The following is an 18200-nucleotide window of genomic DNA, read 5'->3' as shown; positions in this document are numbered from 1 at the left end:
TCTGGCATTGCCGTGAGCTGTGGTGTAGGTTGCAGACGAGGCTCGGATCCCTCATTGCTGTGGCTCTGGCATAGGCCAATGGCTATAGCTCCAACTAGACCCCCTAGCCTGGGAACTGCCATATGCCACAGGTGCAGCCCTAAAAAGACAAAAAAAAGGAAGAAGAAGAAGAGTATTGGGAAATGAGTGGGAAGTTAAAAGGCAAACAGAGCTGGAAAATGTAAGTGGTTCAGTTTTCCAGAATGTCTGCATTACCTTCTCAGAAGGACAAATTACCTGACTATAAAGTACTTTTAGGGACCATTGGAAGAGGTTATTGATGACGTCTTTCCCTGTTTTTTTGTTTTTTGTTTTGTTTGTTTGTTTTTTGAGATTCCAAACCAAGAAAAAGAAACGCAAGTACTCCTGGACCTGCTTCCAGACCGAATCGGGCATGGGACATTTCTTAGCTGCTCTGATGGGGGATCCCCAGACCTAGTGGACTTTGTGAGGCAACACCAGATACCACTTGGTAAGGCTTCAGGTCCTCCAGGCCGGCCCCTGTCCCCTTCTCCCTAAGCCTGCAGGTTGCAGCCCATATGCAGAGAAGCCCTGTTCTAAATATGTAAATATCACTTCGAAGTTAGGTGATGCCTCTCAGCCTTATTTAAGTAGCAGGCAGTTTTGGCTTCCATTCAGGTGTAAGCTCCATGATGGGAGGGCCCTTTTCTGTCTTGTTCACTGCTGCAGTCCCCATTTCCCAGCACTCAGTATTATATTGTATAAGGGTCATCTAGTATTTTGGGATGACTAACCAATTAATACATGTCATGGAGTTCCCGTTGTTGCTCACTGGGTTAAGAACCCAGCAAAGGAGTTCCTGTCACAGTACAGAGGAAACAAATCCAACTAGTATCCATGAGGATGCAGGTTTGATCCCTTGCTTCACTCAGTGAGTCGGGGATCTGGTGTTGCTGTGAGCTGTGGTTTAGGTTGCAAACACAGCTCAGATCCTGCATCGCTGTGGCTGTGGTGTAGGCCAGCAGCTGTGGCTCCTATTCGACTCCTAGCCTGGGAGTTTCCACATGCCATGCATGCAGCCCTAAAAAAAAGAACCCAGCATAGTGTACATGAGGATGTGGGTTCAATCCCTAGCCTCACTCAGTGGGTTAAGGATCTGGCATTTCTGCACTGACTCAGATCTCGCATTGCTTGGCTGTGATGTAGGTCTGCAACTGCAGCTCTAATTTGACCCCTAGTCCGGGAACTTCTATATGGCGCAGGGGTGACCGTAAAAAAGGGGAAAAAAATGTCATGAAAATGTGCAACATTTTTTAAAAATTAAGACTTAAGCAAAATTCCAAGTATATTATTATATGTCTTTTGACCATCACGCTGTTGTCTACATGGGTATACCTGGAGCTATTTTTTACAACAAATATTTGGAGTTCCCATATGGCTCAGTGGAAACAAATTCAGCTAGTATCCATGAGGATTTGGGTTTGATCCCTGGCCTTGCTCAGTGGTTAAGGATCCGGTATTGCTGTGAGCTGTGGTGTAGGTAGGTTGTAGACAAAGCTTGAATTCCATGTTGCTATGGCTGTGGCTTAGGCCAGCAGCTGTAGCTCTGATTCAACCCCTAGACTGGTAGCTTTCACATGCCGCAGGTGCAGCCCTGACAAACAAAAATGATGAAGTGCCTACCCTGTTCCAGTCACTGTTCATATTACCATGAATAGAGCAGTAAACTAAACAGACAAGGTTTCTTTCTCAAGGAACTTATATTCTGGCCTAATAAGATACAGTAAGCAAATACACAAGAAAACATCAGTGTTAAGTTCTTTGAAGAAGATTAAACAGGCCAATAGAATAGTGATGAGACAACCACTTTCGACTGGATGATTGGGGAAGGCCTTTCTGAAGAGGGAAAGAAGCAGTTGGCTGAAAAACTCTTTACTGAATGATGAATTCACTGAACTTATAAATTTTAACAGTTTGCAATAACACTTGGTTGGGTGTGCTTTTTAGAGTTTTTCAGCAATTCATAATGGGTGAGATTCTTTTTACTGAGGAAAATTTTAAACATCCACAAAATAGAGAATCTTGGGAACCACATGCATGGAGATCTTACTTGGTGGGGTGGCCCAGCTCTGCTCTCAGCAGGGGGCAGGCTGGGTTGGCCATTCCTGGGACTGAGTGGCCCTGTGTTGTGGCTGCCTTATTACTCAAGTGAGCAGACGCCAAGTCAGAGAAGCATTTTACTCTGGCTGGGAGCCTGGTACTGTTTCGAGGTAGGAATTTGATAAGTGTAGAAGCCATTCTTAAGATGGACTGACTTAGAGCAGGCAGTGAATGGGTGATGGTCTGAGTAAAGGAGTTCATAGGTTTTTTTGAAGCCATAGGAAAAGTCCATTTCTGCTCTTGGCTTTTTGTAATACTATAAGCCTCAAGCAGTGCTGCCGTTTTCTTATTTATTTTAGCCTCCACTGTAAGACCAGGGAGGTAGAGCAACCCTTCAAAGATTCCTTCTGCTCCCCATCACAATACTTCCCCGCCTTCTTCATGTGACTGGCTTATCACACTCCTCCATTTTGGTAAAGGAAAGGCAAGGGGGGGGATATTAATTCCTTGCTTGGTGCAGTTGCTGCCATAAGCTGCAGCACGTCTTTCCCACACAGCTACACTCATTGGACTACATCTTTTCACATGTAAGAAAAGGTCAATTTTGTAAAATAATGAACTACTGAAAATTAGCATAGTTGGGAAATATTTCTTATGTATCTACTTGGTAAACATTGAATGGCTCTACTAATCTGCTTTTAACAAGAGGTTTCTTACCCCCCCCCCCCATCTAGAACTCTGTTTGACCTCAAACATCAAAAGTCAGACTGTTCCATCTTATGACCAGCATCACTTTGGATTCTGGTACAGCCTTGTTCATCCTGCCGTGATCTGTGTAAGGTGTTTTATGTGAGGTATTTTGCTCCTTTTTAGTCCCTGAGTTGCCCTGGTTCAGATGCTCACTACCTGGCTGGCTGCCTTACATGCCTGGGGGTGATGCTCAAGTGGAGGAGTGAGAGGGGATCGGGGTATCAGAGGCTGCAAAGGGCCAGCAAGACTCTGGTTTGGCTCCTTGAGGAAAGATCCTGTGGGAACAATACCAGTGCCCAGCACCCATCCCTTGAGCTTCTGCTTTAATTGATCTGGAGTGCATCCTGGGCACAAATAACCTTTTAAAATCTCCCTTGCTCATTTTAACATGCAGCCATGGTTGAGAGCTACCGCTCTGGTGTTTAGTTTTCTTTTGTTCTAAAGGATAAACAATCCTGTTTAGTTGTAGAAATGCACTGATGCATTTGTAGGCCCCTCCCTATTCAGACTCTTAAAAGAAGCATGGTAAATAGGAAAATACTCTAAACAAATGTTTTTTAAAAATCATTTCCTTATTCATTTTGAAACTTTCTTGCTTATGTTGGCAGACTGATGATAAGGGTGTTTTTGCAACACACCTCTCTCAAGAGTACCAGCTGGCAGCAGAAACATTTAATTTGACCCAGTCTCAGGTGTGGGATCTGTCTTATGAATCCATCAGCTACATCTTTGCTTCTGACAGCACCAAGTCTGCACTGAGGAAGAAGTGGAATCAGATGAAGCCCAAAGCGTTACATTTTTAAGCTGTAAGGAGGTGAAATACTTTCAAGTATGTATTACAGCTGCCATCTCCCTGCCATATCCCACTTAGTAAACAGTCCACTGCTCCCTCCTTTGGAAACTCAGCAACAAGTGCCCTGGGCCCCAACACCAGCATCTTACTCATGGCAGGTGCTCAGTAAGTTTGTCTTAAACTGCCTGGCAGGCTGCTTACTGAACTCCTACTCTGGCAGCGATTTTGACTTAGTAGTAGTTTCTCATCAGGGAAAGTTTTGAAATTACTAAGTAAGATGAGGAGAGAGGGGAAGACAGATTGCCACCAAAACTTTTAAAAGCCTTCTAGCTTGTGATGACAGCTCTGTTTTGTTGTGCTTCTTTTTTTAATGGCCACACCTGTGGCATACTGAAGTTGCCAGGCCAGGGACTGAATCTGAGCCACAGCTGCTACCTATGCCATAGCTGCAGCAGCGTGGGATCCTTTAACCCACTGCACTGATACATTTTATTTATTTATTTATTTTGTCTCTTTAGGGCCGCACCCACGGTACATGGAAGTTCCCAAGCTAGGGGTTGAATCAGAGCTGTAGCTGCCGGCCTTCGCCAGAGCCACAGCAACGCCAGATCCGAGTTGTATCTGTGACGTACACCACAGCTTACGGCAACGTGGATCCTTAACCCACTGAGCGAGGCCAGGGAACGAACCCACAACCCCATGGTTAATAGATTCATTAACCACTGAGCCATGATAGGAACTCCTGCAGTCATACATTTTAGATTTTGAATTGAATAATGGAGAATTGATCCACTCTTATGCTCATATATCATCTTCCTTCCCCTACCTGGTCACTCTACAGAGTTGACAAGACAGCCTCAAATACTCAGATAGTAAATACTCAGATAGTATAGTAAAAGAGAAATGGCAGCTTCCTTTCTCAATTTATAGATACATGTATGAATGCATGTATGTGTATTTATGTATGGGTGTATATATGCGTGTATTGATACTATGTTCTGTGGCACTGGCCATTGAGAATAGCAATAAAGAGAAGAATGATAGCATGGGGGAAATAAGAACAGTACTAGGAAAGAACTTATGAGATTATTTATGCTAATATAGTCTTGCTTCCTCTGCTGCACATGCCACCCAGTCTGTCCCACAAAGGTCTTACGAGTATTAAAAGGGAGGTGTGCATAGATCCTCTTGCTCCCCAGCAGTGGGCATGGTTTCTCTTTCTTAGGATGTTTGAACACTATGTATTATTTCTTGTTTCTTCCATCCTCAGAAGTAGCAGACTGGGTGGCAGATCGTGGTTTGTGAGGTAGCTTGAGATGAAGTGAGTTTTCCCCAGAAAGATTCTGCCTTTGCACTATTCCCTTTGCACATTCTCTTCACCTAGTGGTTGAAGGGCTGGTCCTGGGTCTTTTAAAGTAAGACTCTTTCAGTTATGACAGGTCCCAGTGGATTGTCCTAATGGATAAGGGTACAAATACTGAGGAAGGATTTTCATTCTGTTTTCTCTTTTGCCACATTCTAATTTGTTTCTCAGACTAGACCATAAAGATTCATAAAGGCAGGCTTATAGTAACCCCACACAGGGAGCCAAAAAAAGCAAGTAAAGATTTATCTTTTCTGCCAGCAACAAATTAATCATAATTTCCATATATACATTTGGAAAAAGAAAAATACCTGGAAGGAACACTGGGCACTATATAGATATAATTTTTATTAACATGGTATCCCTGAGAAGCAGATTAAGGTGTAAACATTTTTCTGCTTTACAGAAAGGGAAATGGAGGCAGGTTGACTTACACATAAGACATCTGGAAGCAGAATTCATATCTGTTGATACCACCACCAGTGCTTTTCCCATAAGAATATACATAGATAGACTGAAGAGAGTAATCTCTCATTTGTTAAAAAACACTACAGCATACTTCCTAAACCATCGTAGATCCTGAGGTGTTGCTCTAGACCGGTGTTTCTTCTGTCTTTCCGTCTGCTGAGGCAACATAGTTGAGATTCCATCTCCCCCCGATTCCTAAGACTTAGGAATTAGGAGATTCCCTCAACACCGGAACCCTAATTAATCTTTCATCTACCACAGTAAGCTATGAATTGTAGAATAGTTTGTCTCCCCATTTCTCACCCGGATCTCATTCCTGTCACAGAATTCATTAAATGTGAATGTGACACAGCTGCTTGTCCCAGGGCAATGCTCCTTGCTCATGCTTCTCTTTCCTCTGACCTGCCCACTGAAGCATTGTCTCAGGATATTAGTTTCTGACCTAGTCCCCTAAAACTGCTCATTCTTCTTCCCCAGTGCCAGTCAGGAGTGTCCTTGTCAGTAAGGACAGCCCAGCCCAGTCTGTAAGGTGGGGGCACCATCTCCTGGTCTGCCTCTGGTGCTCCATGTTTCAGCCAGGGCAAGTCTCTGCCTCCTACACAGCCCACGTCGTTACATTCTGTGCTGCTCCAAGCTTTGTCTAACCTTCCTTATAGTCTGTCTTTGCCCTTTGCTCTGTTGCTCCCCTAGTTTCCCATTTCTCACCCAGTCAGCACTCAGTTTTGCAATTAGTTTTGAAAAGTTCATCCCACCCTCATTTAACCTTCCCTCTGAACACTTCTTGCTTCATGGAACCTTCCTCATTAAAGACAATACCTCTCAACTTTTTTTGCAAACTCTAATGCATTAGACCTTAACATTTATGCATAGTGTTATTACTTAGCTTTCTAGATTTCTCTAAAACTGTTGCAGCTATACATGTGTACTTACTCTCTGTACATGTCAGTGTCATCAAGGACAGAAAGGGTCTGTGTAACTGGTGCTGTACAGGCTCATCATACTACTGTGAACATGTGGGCAATTAATTCAATACTATTTGATTATAATGATTAGAACTGCATTTTGTTTGAAGAGCTGCTTTAAAAAATAGAGGTATACAGTGAAACACCTGTGCACGTATGTGCAAGTATTGTCAACTCCACTGACCAAAGGCAATTTATCCTCCTTCCCATTAAGGTAAAGAGTTGTTGGCACAAAGTGGTCTATTTGCCCAATCCATGGGAGTGGCATGGCAAGTGGCTTCTGCTCATGGCAGGTTAGTATTAAGTGTCCACGGGGAGGGGGGGGGGACATTAGCCCAGGTGTTTAGAGTATGTGGGATATGGACACTTCCATCTTGGGAGCTTTAACTGGTTCCCTATCACCACATCTGGCTGGCTTGCTCTTTGGGCTTCTGGACCACAAAGGAGAGATGCAATTCAGATAAGATGAACCAAACAAAAAAAATCAAACTAGATGCTATATATGCAATATTATTCCAAAGCTTCTACAGCTTGGAAGAAACTAAGAAATCCAGAGTTCACACCTTGTTATTTATATGAGGTTTACATTGTTTCCCCATATGGTATACCTAGGTTCTTGACAAAATGCTTTATAGGTCAGAACCAAGATGGATATTAAACTCTCCTTCTTTAAGATAAATGAAGAGTGCATGACAGATAGGTCATTCTGAGCACAGGCTTAAATGAGCAGGAGAAGTAAGTTTCTGCATTTTCATTACTCATAAAGAGACCCATTCACTGAGAAGTCTCACAACCTTTCCTAGAAATGCTGCTATGATGCGTTTTTTCTAGTCAAAACGCAGGTAAAAACAGGATGAGTAAAGAAAGGAGCACATCAGACTCACAATATCTACTACCGTGTTCTCTCTATTAAGGGAACAACATAGGCCCTGAGAGGAAACATGCTACCTGTCAATACAAGCAAGGAGATGGACAGAAATCTTCCTTTCATTCTTAAAATGCCTTGGGAATTTGACTCTAGATCCAGGAGAAACACAGGAACAAACAGTGGGATAAATTCTAGAGTATTTCCTAAACTAGTCAGGCACAGGTTAGGAGATGGCTCTCACTATTGGAAGACTTTTCCAAACAATTTCAACACATGTAATGAAGCTGTTTTCTTCACTGATCCTCAGGGGCTTACTTAGGTGCCACCTGTGACAGAAGCTTTTCTCGTGCATGGATCTCTCGGTGCTTGTTGAGAGCAGAGCTTTTACTGAAGTACTTGCCACAGTCATGACACCCATAGGGTTTCTCTCCTGTGTGGGTTCTGTGATGTGCACGCAAGTCAGAACTCTTACTGAAACTCTTTCCGCAGTCAGGACACACGTGGGGTCTCTCTCCTGTGTGTATCCTCCGATGTGCACTAAAATGAGAACTGTTATTGAAGCTCTTCCCACACTCTTCACACTGATAGGGCTTTTCTCCTGTGTGGGTTCTCTGGTGAATGATAAGACTTGAGCTCTGATTGAAGCGTTTTCCACATTCACCACACTGATACGGTTTCTCTCCTGTGTGGATTCTCCTATGGGTGATGAAATTTGAACTGTCACGGAAACTTTTCCCACAGTCAAGACACTTGTAAGGTTTCTCTCCAGTGTGGATTCTCCGGTGTCTAATGAGGCGTGCACTCCGACTGAAGCTTTTTCCACAGTCATCACATTTATATGGATTTTCTACTTGATGGGCTATCTGGTGCATGAGGTGGGCATTTGGACCAAAGCTTTTGCCATACCTGAGATATTTATACGGTCTCTCTCCCAAGTAAGCTTTCTGATGACTAAGAACTTTACCTAAACTCTTCTCTGGGAATGTTGGTTTTCCTCTTCTCTCCCATGGGATCTTTTCCCACTGTTTTCCTGATCTACATTCACTCTCACTGCCTCTACCCTGATTAAGATGCCGGGGAATTTTCCTTTCAGACCTTGCAAGTAATGTTCTATGTAGTTGTACTTCCTCAGAAATATCCCGTTTTTGATTCTCTTCGTTCTCAAATCCAGCCTCAAAACCTGGCAGAAGTATAGAATTTTTAAAGTTATCCATTTTCTCAATCATTATGTGCCAGGGTAAAGCAAGTATCACAGATGATTAAAGATAAAAGTTAAGGAGCTCTAAATCCCAAATAACCATCTATTAAAATTCCAGTGTTTTACTTCTCTACTTAGTAACCTGTCAACATGCTTCTCATCTACATAGGGGCTGATTAATATGTTCTTTTAACTCTTCCTGGATGCCCGGGATCTTAGAAAATCCTCTCAGTATAAGAAAAACCTACCAGTTAAAACTATCATCATGATTTTACAGGAAAGATGCTTTCTAAAGCTGTATTTTTGCCTCATCTTAGGCCTATCATGGTATTCTAGTTTATGTTTTTTGCTGATAACTAAAGGGATTAGAAGGGAACACCTAGGAAAACCCTAGGGAAACTTCTCTATTGAGAAAGAGCTACATGAGCCCTTTTCCCTCAAATTCTATGAATAAAAAGAGGGTAGAAAAATATCTGGTGTCCTTCAAAGAACAAGGCCTTCTGAGAATGAAATTTTGCTAGGAAGCATCTATCTAAAATACTCTCTTTGCCCATGGAGAAATAACACTAGATGTTCCAAAAGAACTACTTTAATGCCCAAACTAAGCTTTTAATACTTTTCAAAGAACCAAATGCCAGGTTTCTTGGGCCTGGGCTATGAGGATTTGCAGATACTTGCAAGTTTTCAGTTTGTAAATTTCGTTTGAATCTGAAGAATTTTTAGATGCTTCACATAAACCCTGGATCCCAAGTTCCCTGGACTAAATCTGACAGCAAAAGAATGCTATGTCAACAGATACATGTACCTGTAAAGTAATATTTCTACCCAGAAGCCCAGTTTTAGGAGATGCCCTAGGAAATAGAGGTTCATTAGATTAAATGAAATCTCAGAACCTTAAATATGTGACTATAAAATTGTAAGCCTCCAAGGGGGGTATTTAGCATTTCCTAAACCTACAAGTCATTTTCTAGCAGAACATACTAATAGCTCCATGGAACACACTTGAAGAATGCTGATATAAAGAACTTCTGGAAAAGAAAACTGCATTTATCAAGTGCCCAAGTGCTGTGCTAGGTGCTTCACCGCAGCACTTCATTTACATCAGCCTTTTGAGGTAGGTCTTTATAAGTAAACTTAGAGGATTAAGTAACTTGCTCTAAGGTACTCAACTAGTAAACAACATAGTCCAGATTCACATACATATACATGTATGACTCCAAAATCAGAATAATTCTTCCCATAAGGAGGGAAGCTAGAGTGAAGTGGGGTTTTTTTTTCTTATACAGCAGCTAAGATTGAAAGGGTCAGTTCCCTCAGAAATCTCAGGCTTTTGCATAAGTGTGTCTAAAGAAAGAGGTTATCAGGTTTTCATATATGTGAGTAAAGCAGGCATACAGCTGGTATACAAGCTGAAACTAGAAAAAAATGAGAATGAACTTTAAAAATCATCTTCATCCTAACATGGGTACATGACATGCTACATAGGAAATGTTAGCTTTCAGATTCCCTACTAGGCAGATGGCAGCAAATTTACAAAATCTGCAACCATCTCAGATTGATGCTTTTGTGTAAAGAGCCACATGAAATGAATAGTTTATATCCCCTCACTGAGCTGAGAGCTGAATATAGAGGCCAGTTCTCTTGGTATTCAATCTAATGATTTTTCTCCTAAATCCCAATGCCTTCCCTTGGCAATTTCTACCTTAAGAAGTAAAAGGGTCTTACCACTGGGGCTCTGAAATAAGACTGGAGCACGGGTCACTGCCTCTGGGGGTACCTCAGTATCCTCATCATCATCTTCAGAATCTTCTATGGCCTCATCTGCCTCTTCAGCTTGCTTCTCAGCTTCAGCCTCACTGGTCTGGATGGGGCACGAGCCTGCCTCCTCTTCTTGGCCATCACTGGGCTGGGCAGCAACCCCCGCACTCACCAAAGCATCCATCTCTTCAAAAAAGGGACAGGTTTCTGGTGCTTGGCCATTCTTGACTTTCCGATAGCTGGTTTGCAGGCTTTTAAACTTGGTACGACATTGCTCCGGTGTCCGAAGGAAGCCATGCTCCCATAACCGTTCAGCCACTGCTCCATATAGCTGGCTGTTGCGATGACAGTTCCGGAGGGCTTCGTAAAACTGAGTCTCACTGAGGATTGCAAGATAGGTCTTTGTCTCTTCATAGCCCCAGTGTACACCTGCCACCGGAAGAGAAATTTCAGCACCACTTAATCCAGGGCTTTATAGCTTTAATTCCTTGGGCCCATCATCTACACCATGAAAAATCACCTAAGCTTGGGCTCCTAGATGAAAAAGTAAAAATACCTCATGTTTCTAAAATCTATACAATCTCTTAGAATGTTTTGCTTCTTTGTATCCTATATCAATTTCACAGAGACCTTTATTCCTCCATTCTGTTTAGAAGACATCTTTCAACTTGGTCACTGTAACAGTCTTATGTACACTGAGGCAAGTGTACAGAATGCATTTCCCCATTCTTCTAGTAGTTTTGGAATTCCGATCCTAAGTACAAAATAACTGGCTAGGGGAAGAAGACCCGTAGTCAAGAGCTGTCAGCCATGAGTCATTCCTAAATTCTCTGATCATTCTTTTTCTACAAACCCTACTTCCTTATGAATTGTTTCCCAAAAAATGACTCAGAACCCCAAGGAACAGTCTCTTTCTGAATCACACTGCTGCTTAATCCAATCACATTTATACCCTTCTTTACTTGTCACAGTCTCAAAGAAGTCAACCCAACAATAGCAAAGACCTGAAGGGCACAATCTAAGAACGAGTAGTCATGCACCTTTTTTGTAGGAGCAGAGGACTGGCAGAAACTAGGAGGAAGGAAGCAGAGCAGATGGCACCTCCTGGCCTGAACTCTGCTAACACTGGAGGCCCCTCACCCAGGCAGTACTTGATCAGGGTGATTACCGACTCTACTCCCCAGAGGTACCCAAGAGAGGGAAGGGAGATTCCAAGAGCCTCCCTCTCACTCGAGAACCAGCTGGAGATTACACTGCTTCCACCATCCTCCACTGCAAGTAAAAGAGAAGGGCAAAGAATGGGAAGGCAGAGGAAAAGCAGTAGAGAAAGACAGAACAAAGATAGTGAAAATGATCGCAGCTAGCACATGTGCCGTCTTTGTGATTTACCTAAATTTATTCCAGTGACAAGGGAAAAAGGATAAAGAAAAAATGAAAACAAAAAGTGCAAGACAGAAAGACTAGAACAGAAGTAACAACACACATATAATAAAAAATGGAAGGAAAAGACCACTGATGCAGTGAAATTGCAAATTTGGAGTAGTCTTGCTGCCACACCCCATTTTACAGTTGAGGACACACACTCTGAAATGATCAGACAGCTGTATAAGGTCATCTAGCTGTATAAGGTCATCTAGCTGATGAGTGGTCAGGATTAGAAACAAAGCCTCCTGGAGCTCCCATCGTGTGGCAGCAGAAACGAATCCGACTAGGAACCATGAGGTTGCAGGTTCCATCCCTGACCTCGCTCAGTGGGTTAAGGATACGGCGTTGCTGTGAACTGTGGTGTAGGTCGCAGAAGCAGCTCGGATCCTGTGTTGCTGTGGCTGTGGCGTAGGCCGGTGGCTACAGGTCCGATTAGACCCCTAGCCTGGGAACCTCCATGTGCCGCAGGTGCAGCCCTAAAAAAGACAAAAAGACGAAAAAAACCCAAAGCCTCCTGATTTATACCCGGTGCTCTTCCCATAACAACATGGTTGTACAAATTACATCAACAGAAATAAATGATATTTAAAAATGGTTCCACAGGCAAATAATATTTCAACATAGAGTATTAAACAAGATTCTTGCTGTAAGACTTCTAAGTCCTGAGAGTTCCCTTTGTGGCTCAGCGGTTTACAAACCTAAATGGGATCCATGAGGATGTGGGTTCGATCCCTGGCCACACGCAGTGGGTTAAGAATCCGGCATTGCCATGAGCTGTGGTGAAGGTTGCAGATGGCGGCTAGGATCCTGTGTGGCTGTGGCTATGGTGCAGGCCGGTAGCTGTAACTCCGATTAGACCCCTAGCCTGGGAACTTCCATAAGCCTCAGGTATGACCCTGAAAAAAAAAAAAAAAAAAAAAGACTTCTAAGTCCTATTAAAATGCCAGTGTGTGCTGTGAATCTCATAAAGGAAACTGATTTTCCCCAACTTTGGGCAGTCCTACGTTATACTACTATAAGTAAAATGGAACACATAATAAACTGAGTTTGGAAGAGCAAGGTGTTCACATAAGGCATTCAGAAAACAGTAGTTCTCCTTAAAAGTAATAAATACCATGCCAAGTTTTTCTCAGCCTTTAGTGATTTTATAATCAGGAAAAGACATTTTAAGAAAGGGAAGGAATGGTATTCCTTTTCAGAACTCTTGAATTTTCTGAGCATATTTCTTTAAGATATCTAAAATTGGAGTTCCCGTCGTGGTGCAGTGGTTAACGAATCCGACTAGGAACCATGAGGTTGCGGGTTCGGTCCCTGCCCTTGCTCAGTGGGTTAATGATCCGGCGTTGCCGTGAGCTGTGGTGTAGGTTGCAGACGCGGCTCGGATCCCGCGTTGCTGTGGCTTTGGTGTAGGCCGGTGGCTACAGCTCCGATTCAACCCCTAGCCTGGGAATCTCCATATGCCTCGGGAGTGGCCCAAGAAATAGCAACAATAACAACAACAACAACAACAAAAGATATCTAAAATTATTCTCCACTTACTATTAGTTCACTGATTTTCCCACAAAAGAGAATGAAATACACAACTGAGAACTGCCTCTCTTCTCTATTTAAGTGACAAACCTGGTAGGTGACATTAGGCTTCCTGACTTTCACATCCAGTCTCATATAACTCCTCAGTCTAATCCTAAAACCCCAAGAAGAAAGGTTCCTTACCACTTGGGCTTCGGAAAAGGACAGGCGTGGTGGAGTTGTCGGTGTCCTGGGGAGTGGCCTCCTGGCCCACTTCATCACTGTCAGACTCTTCAGCCATGGCCTCTCCTCTGTCCTCATGCTGCCAGCCCTCTTGCTCCGGTTCCTCAGTCTCAGCATCACTGGCCACTAGGCCAGAGTGGGAGGCTGCCTCCTCCAGGCCATTACTGGGCAGGGCAATGACCTGGGCACTCATCAGGGCTTCCATCTCTTCAAAGAAGGGGCAGGTCTCAGGAGGGTGGCCACTCTTGACTTTCCGATAGCTCTTCTGGAGACCTTTGAACTTGGTTCGACACTGTTCCAGGGTCCGGAGGAAGCCATACTCCCTGAGCCGCTCAGCCACAGCCTCATACACTTGGCTGTTTCGATGACAGTTTCGGAGAGCCTCATAAAACTCAGTCTGACTGAGAATTGCAAGGAGTGTTCTGGTCTCTTCATAGCCCCAGTGTACACCTGCCACCTTCTCATCCTCAAAGCCCCAGTGATCCTGTTCCACCCTGCTTTTTCTCTCTCTGCTGGATGGTAACAGATCAGCATGCAATTGTCTGTCTCCTGTGTGACGGCCTCTTGGGAGTTCCTTCTCCTTGGAGCCCAGATCTGGGATCCATGGCTCTCCTTGCTCCAATTTGGAGACCATGGATTTAGAAAATGGTAATCCTGCTTGCAGGGAAGCAAACAAAGGATGTCAGTTTGGACTGATCATAAAAAACATCTCTGAGTCCAGACCTGTTTTTTTTATCCAAGAGGCTTATAAAAGGATCTAAAGAAATGTTTTCAGAAAGTTTGGTGTGTTTAAGAAAGTGGGAGAAATATGTGAAACCTCAAAAAATGAGACATTTTCCAGAGCAGGGTGACGAGAGAGAAGATTGTTATGTGTTCAGAGCAGATAATTCTGTTCCCAGTTGTTCCCTAGCCCTGCTGACCACTGTAGGCAGGTCCTGCCACTGTTTGAAATAGTCACCTCCTGTCTCTTATATAGTTGGCCCTTGAACAATGTGGGGATTAATCTGAATATAGCTTATAGTGGACCCTCTGTATCCAGGGTTTCTCTGCATCTGCAGATTTAACCAATGACAGCAGCATATTTTTCAATTACTATTGGAAAATATCCACATGTATTGGACCCATGCAGTTGAAGCTCATGTTGTTCAAGGGTCAACTGTAGTTCTCCACTTAGGGCCAGAGAATTAAACTCAGTGATCTCAAGGAGGAGTCTGTCTTCCTTCACACACAGTCACCAAGTGCTAAAGGTTTTCTCTTAGTATATTCTTTATTCCTACTGTACCATCCCAGTCTTAGACCCCTTACCTTCTCACACCGGGGAACTGCTGCAGTCACTGTCCTACCTACCTCTAACCTCTTGCTTCCTCAGCTCACGTACTTTATGTACTGCCAAACCTTAACCTGATTGTCTACCCATGCTTGACCCATTCATACCAGATTCCCCGCCTCCAGAACAAACACAGCAGATGTTTATTTACCACTCTGTGCCTCTTCTTTCTTTTAACTCTCTCCCTTCTATTCACATTCAACCCATTCATCAAGAAGCTGTATTTGCCAGTGCCCCCTTGAGGCATTCCCTACAGTTCCCTCATCTCCCACTCTGACAAACCCGTGTCACAGTGAGTAACAAGGCATTGTTTGGCATTGCTTCAATACAGTTCAGCACATATTTATGTTTGAGAACAGACACCTTTTCTTATTGCAGAGTACCCTGCCAGGTGCTGAGCACATGGTTGGTGTTCAAATACGGATTAATTCTGCAAGTCTGTGTGTGGGGTTGAGGGATTGCCTCTCGATGACTAAGAGAACCACAACCAAACTGGCTGAGAAGGCTAATGTCTTGGATGATAAGATCAGAATTCAAAACAACCTCAACAAATTAAAGAGCTGATCAAAGGGAGAAAAAAAAACAAACATACAAAAGGGAGTACAAAGAAGAAAAACAAGTTCTACAAAATCAAGTAAAAGAATAAGCACTAGGCACAAAGACAATGGGAAAGCGCTAAAAGTCCTGGGAGTATCAGGTGAACAGCAATCATCAAATAATTAGTTGAGCTATACTGAAAGTATGAAGAAATTCTGAAGTAAAATTCTTACTCTGCCTCTACCTATCAGACCCTCACTGGAGTAATATATAGTTTAATTCTGCACTATGAACAGGCTATTTGGAGAACTTAAAGGTCCAAGAGAGTAACAAAAACTTAGTAGGTCTGAAGAATGGAGCTTCCAAGGAAAAGCTTAAAGAAACAAATACAGTTTAATGTAGAGAAAGAAAACGACTAAAAGGAAGATGTGCCTTCCAGCATAGAAAAGAATTTTTAGCTAGAAAAAAACTGACCCAGTGAGTGTTATCATTACCAGGAGGAAAGAGAGTAATTCCAAGTTCTGGCAAAAACTAGGGAGCAATCCGCTGGCAGACTTATCAAGAGGAAATACAAGAATATTTATTGTAGCAGAGAGCTAAACTACGTACCTTCAGGAGGTCCCCAGCAACTGCACACTCTACAATCTCCACTCACTCCTGACATCCCTTTCCCACTCACTACTCCCAACCCTACTTCCCAATTTAGAATGGCATTCTATCTTCCCATATGAATCTACTCCTCACCGCTCCTTTGAAAAGGTCTGAGCTTCTCCTGTGGGTTCATCTGCTCCCGTGGTCCCAGGTCTGAGCTTCTTGCCCTCTCTTTCTTGGGTACACCCCTGGGCTGGGGTTCCACTGACTCCTGCAGAACACTTAATAACTCTCGTGATGATTTCAGGGGTGTCATCTTCTCCAAGCGCACTTCCTGCCCCTTCATAGAGACTGTGACCTAGAAACAATCCCCATGAATTGTCACTGCAAGGTCATAATGAGGGGTATTCCCAGAGGAGATTATCTGATACCCCAAAAGAGATCATCCTTTGGAGACAAGGCTAAGGTTGGGGTGGGAGGTGATTAATAGTGAACAAATGTCTTTCTTAGTCCATTACTGTTAGCTAAGAGCAGCAGGAACGCTAGATCAAAGCAGTAAGCCAAACTACAGGCTGAAAAAGAATTACCCTTTCTTCCCTGTTAAGTAAAAAAACCCATGAAACTATGAATAACTCATTGTGACATGTAGCACAAGCACATGCTTATTGGTAGCATCTCCCAATAAGTTCTATCTGAAAAAATTACCTGTTAAAGGACCATAAGTATAAGCATCAGCAAGGGAGACTGTGCCTTAGTGTGGCTTTTCATCCTGCCCCTTCCCAGTCACACATTTCTAAATTCCCTCTCCCTGCTCACCGAATGTCCAGGTCTTCCAGGCTCTCTTTCTAAATCTTCCACCAGAGCCACTGCCTCCTCTCCACTTTCTGGACATTGCTTTTGTACCCAATTCTGGATCTCCCCAGGTAAGATGGTCAGGAACTGCTCTAGCACCAACAACTCTACAATCTGCTCCTTGGTGCGCACCTCCGGTCTTAGCCACCGACAGCAAAGTTGCCACAGTTGGCTGAAAGCCTCCCGGGGCCCAGCTACCTCCTGGTAATGAAATCTCCTGAAGCGCTGTCGGAAGGTCTCAGAGTTAGTGCCAGTCCCTCTCAGGGTGGGTTTGGCCATCATTCACAGCAGAAAGCGGCTTTCCTCCATTTAAGGGTCTAGGTTCCAGGGTTTACACCTATCTTCCATGTCCTTGAAGAATCACCTGCAGATGAGTCTCTCTCTGTAAGAAGAATTTCCTCCTAGGGTAGAGAGAGATGGCACTATCAGAAGGAATACACTCATATGTCTAAAGTCTTGCCAGAGCTGGCCTGACTTCCCCTAAGTTCTGCGTGGCCATGTGAGGTAGCACCAACTTCAGGGCAGCAAGCCAAAACTGAGCATGAAGGTGAGAGACCATTCAAAAGCTGCATTTCTGGGCGACTTCCAGGGCAGCCCCGGGGAAGCAGCAGAGAATAAACTACTGACTGCTCCTCTTCCACCCCTCCCCAAGTCTGACCCATTGAGCTCCCCTGGCCAGTGCTGCATAGTGAGTTCAAACCGTAAGGGAGACCTAGAGCTGAGAGGTTTTAAAGGCATGTCACCACCCCGAGGAAGGCAATAGAAAACCCTCTGTCCAGCGGGTCGCCTCTGATCTGCCCCAATACTTCCGCCGTCCTTCCCCAAACCCTCTACGTCCGCCCCGCCCCCTCAGACTCCACCACCACCAATTTCTACCCCAAACAAAAATCAAGTACACAACACTGGGTCTTTGTTTTCCCTCACAGCAGAAGTAATCGCTCAGTAAATATCCGGGAACTACTGACGGGAAATCTCGAGCATTGAGAGAAGTTGGTTTTGACTTCTGAAGCGAGGGCCAGGTGGACTTGGGGAGAGTCACACTGAGTTGGTGGAAAGAGGGAGTCCGAGGGGGCAGTAGTCATGTGTCTCCTGAAGACGAGCTCGAGTGCTGGCCAAGCGCTCCGAGGGCTGCGGTATTCGCGAGTGCGGAGCACAGCTCAAGGAGCGGCGGGTGCGGGGTTCCGGCCTCTTTGTCTTCGCTTTCTGGCCAGGTCACTCTCGGAGCGGTAAGGAGTCCCTCCAGAGGCTTCGGACCGGGGCTAAGGCGCCCTGAGAGCACCCTCTGGCCCACCCCTAGGAGCTTCTCCCACTCGGGATACCCCTCAATCCGCTCGCATCTCTGCCCGTGGGCCAGCCTCACCCACTCGAGGTCTGGCTCCAGCCGGGACTCTCAAGCCTCCCAGTCCAGTTCCCAAACCGGAAGTGAGAGCAGGCGACTAGGGCGCCACAGACGCAT

General features: G+C 44.2%; 2 protein-coding genes across 15 annotated transcripts in view; one reads left to right on the top strand and one right to left on the bottom strand.

Moving 5' to 3' along the window:
* Positions 1-12280, top strand: part of ADAL (adenosine deaminase like) — a 35970-nt gene extending 23690 nt beyond the window's left edge. For 3 of the 6 annotated variants that reach the window (XM_013993097.3, XM_013993096.3, XM_005659689.4), the window contains 3 exons: positions 373-511; positions 2835-2935; positions 3459-6534. In XM_013993097.3, the coding sequence (XP_013848551.1) occupies positions 373-511; positions 2835-2935; positions 3459-3653 (435 nt within the window). In that variant the 3' untranslated portion in view covers positions 3654-6534. Of the gene's footprint in view, positions 1-372; positions 512-2834; positions 2955-3458 lie in introns of all 6 variants that reach the window. The other 3 variants (XM_084972487.1, XM_013993098.3, XM_084972469.1) reach the window with 2 other exon arrangements.
* ZSCAN29 (zinc finger and SCAN domain containing 29) lies at positions 5335-18168 on the bottom strand. Of its 9 annotated transcripts, none has more exons than XM_005659684.4 (6): positions 17641-18168; positions 16709-17145; positions 16046-16250; positions 13399-14091; positions 10228-10689; positions 5335-8484 (listed from the first exon to the last, which is right to left on the bottom strand). In XM_005659684.4, exons 2-6 carry the CDS (start codon positions 17024-17026, stop codon positions 7616-7618), a joined length of 2547 nt encoding a protein of 848 aa, XP_005659741.3. In that variant the 5' UTR covers positions 17027-17145; positions 17641-18168; the 3' UTR covers positions 5335-7615. The 9 variants fall into 9 exon arrangements, with proteins under 9 accessions (XP_005659741.3, XP_084828498.1, XP_084828487.1 ...); XM_084972372.1 differs by having other exon boundaries at positions 16877-17145; XM_084972361.1 differs by having other exon boundaries at positions 17669-18168.
* Positions 18169-18200: the final 32 nt, after the last annotated feature.

This window comes from Sus scrofa, chromosome 1 (genome assembly GCF_054392235.1).
Source record: "Sus scrofa isolate SSC_HxYL_T2T_F1_AM1 chromosome 1, Sscrofa_HxYL_maternal_Yorkshire_Landrace_v2.0, whole genome shotgun sequence".
Lineage (NCBI taxonomy): Eukaryota > Metazoa > Chordata > Mammalia > Artiodactyla > Suidae > Sus > Sus scrofa.
This window is presented reverse-complemented; position numbering and strand designations above follow the sequence as displayed.

Coding starts and splice junctions, on each gene's coding strand:
- ZSCAN29 (XM_005659684.4), bottom strand. CDS start 17,026: ATGATGGCCAAACCCACCCTGAGAGGGACTGGCACTAACTCTGAGACC. Junction 14,092..16,045: donor CAGACCTTTTCAAAGGAGCG/GTGAGGAGTAGA, acceptor CCCTGCAAGCAG/GATTACCATTTTCTAAATCC. Junction 10,690..13,398: donor CCTTTTCCGAAGCCCAAGTG/GTAAGGAACCTT, acceptor TTCCGGTGGCAG/GTGTACACTGGGGCTATGAA.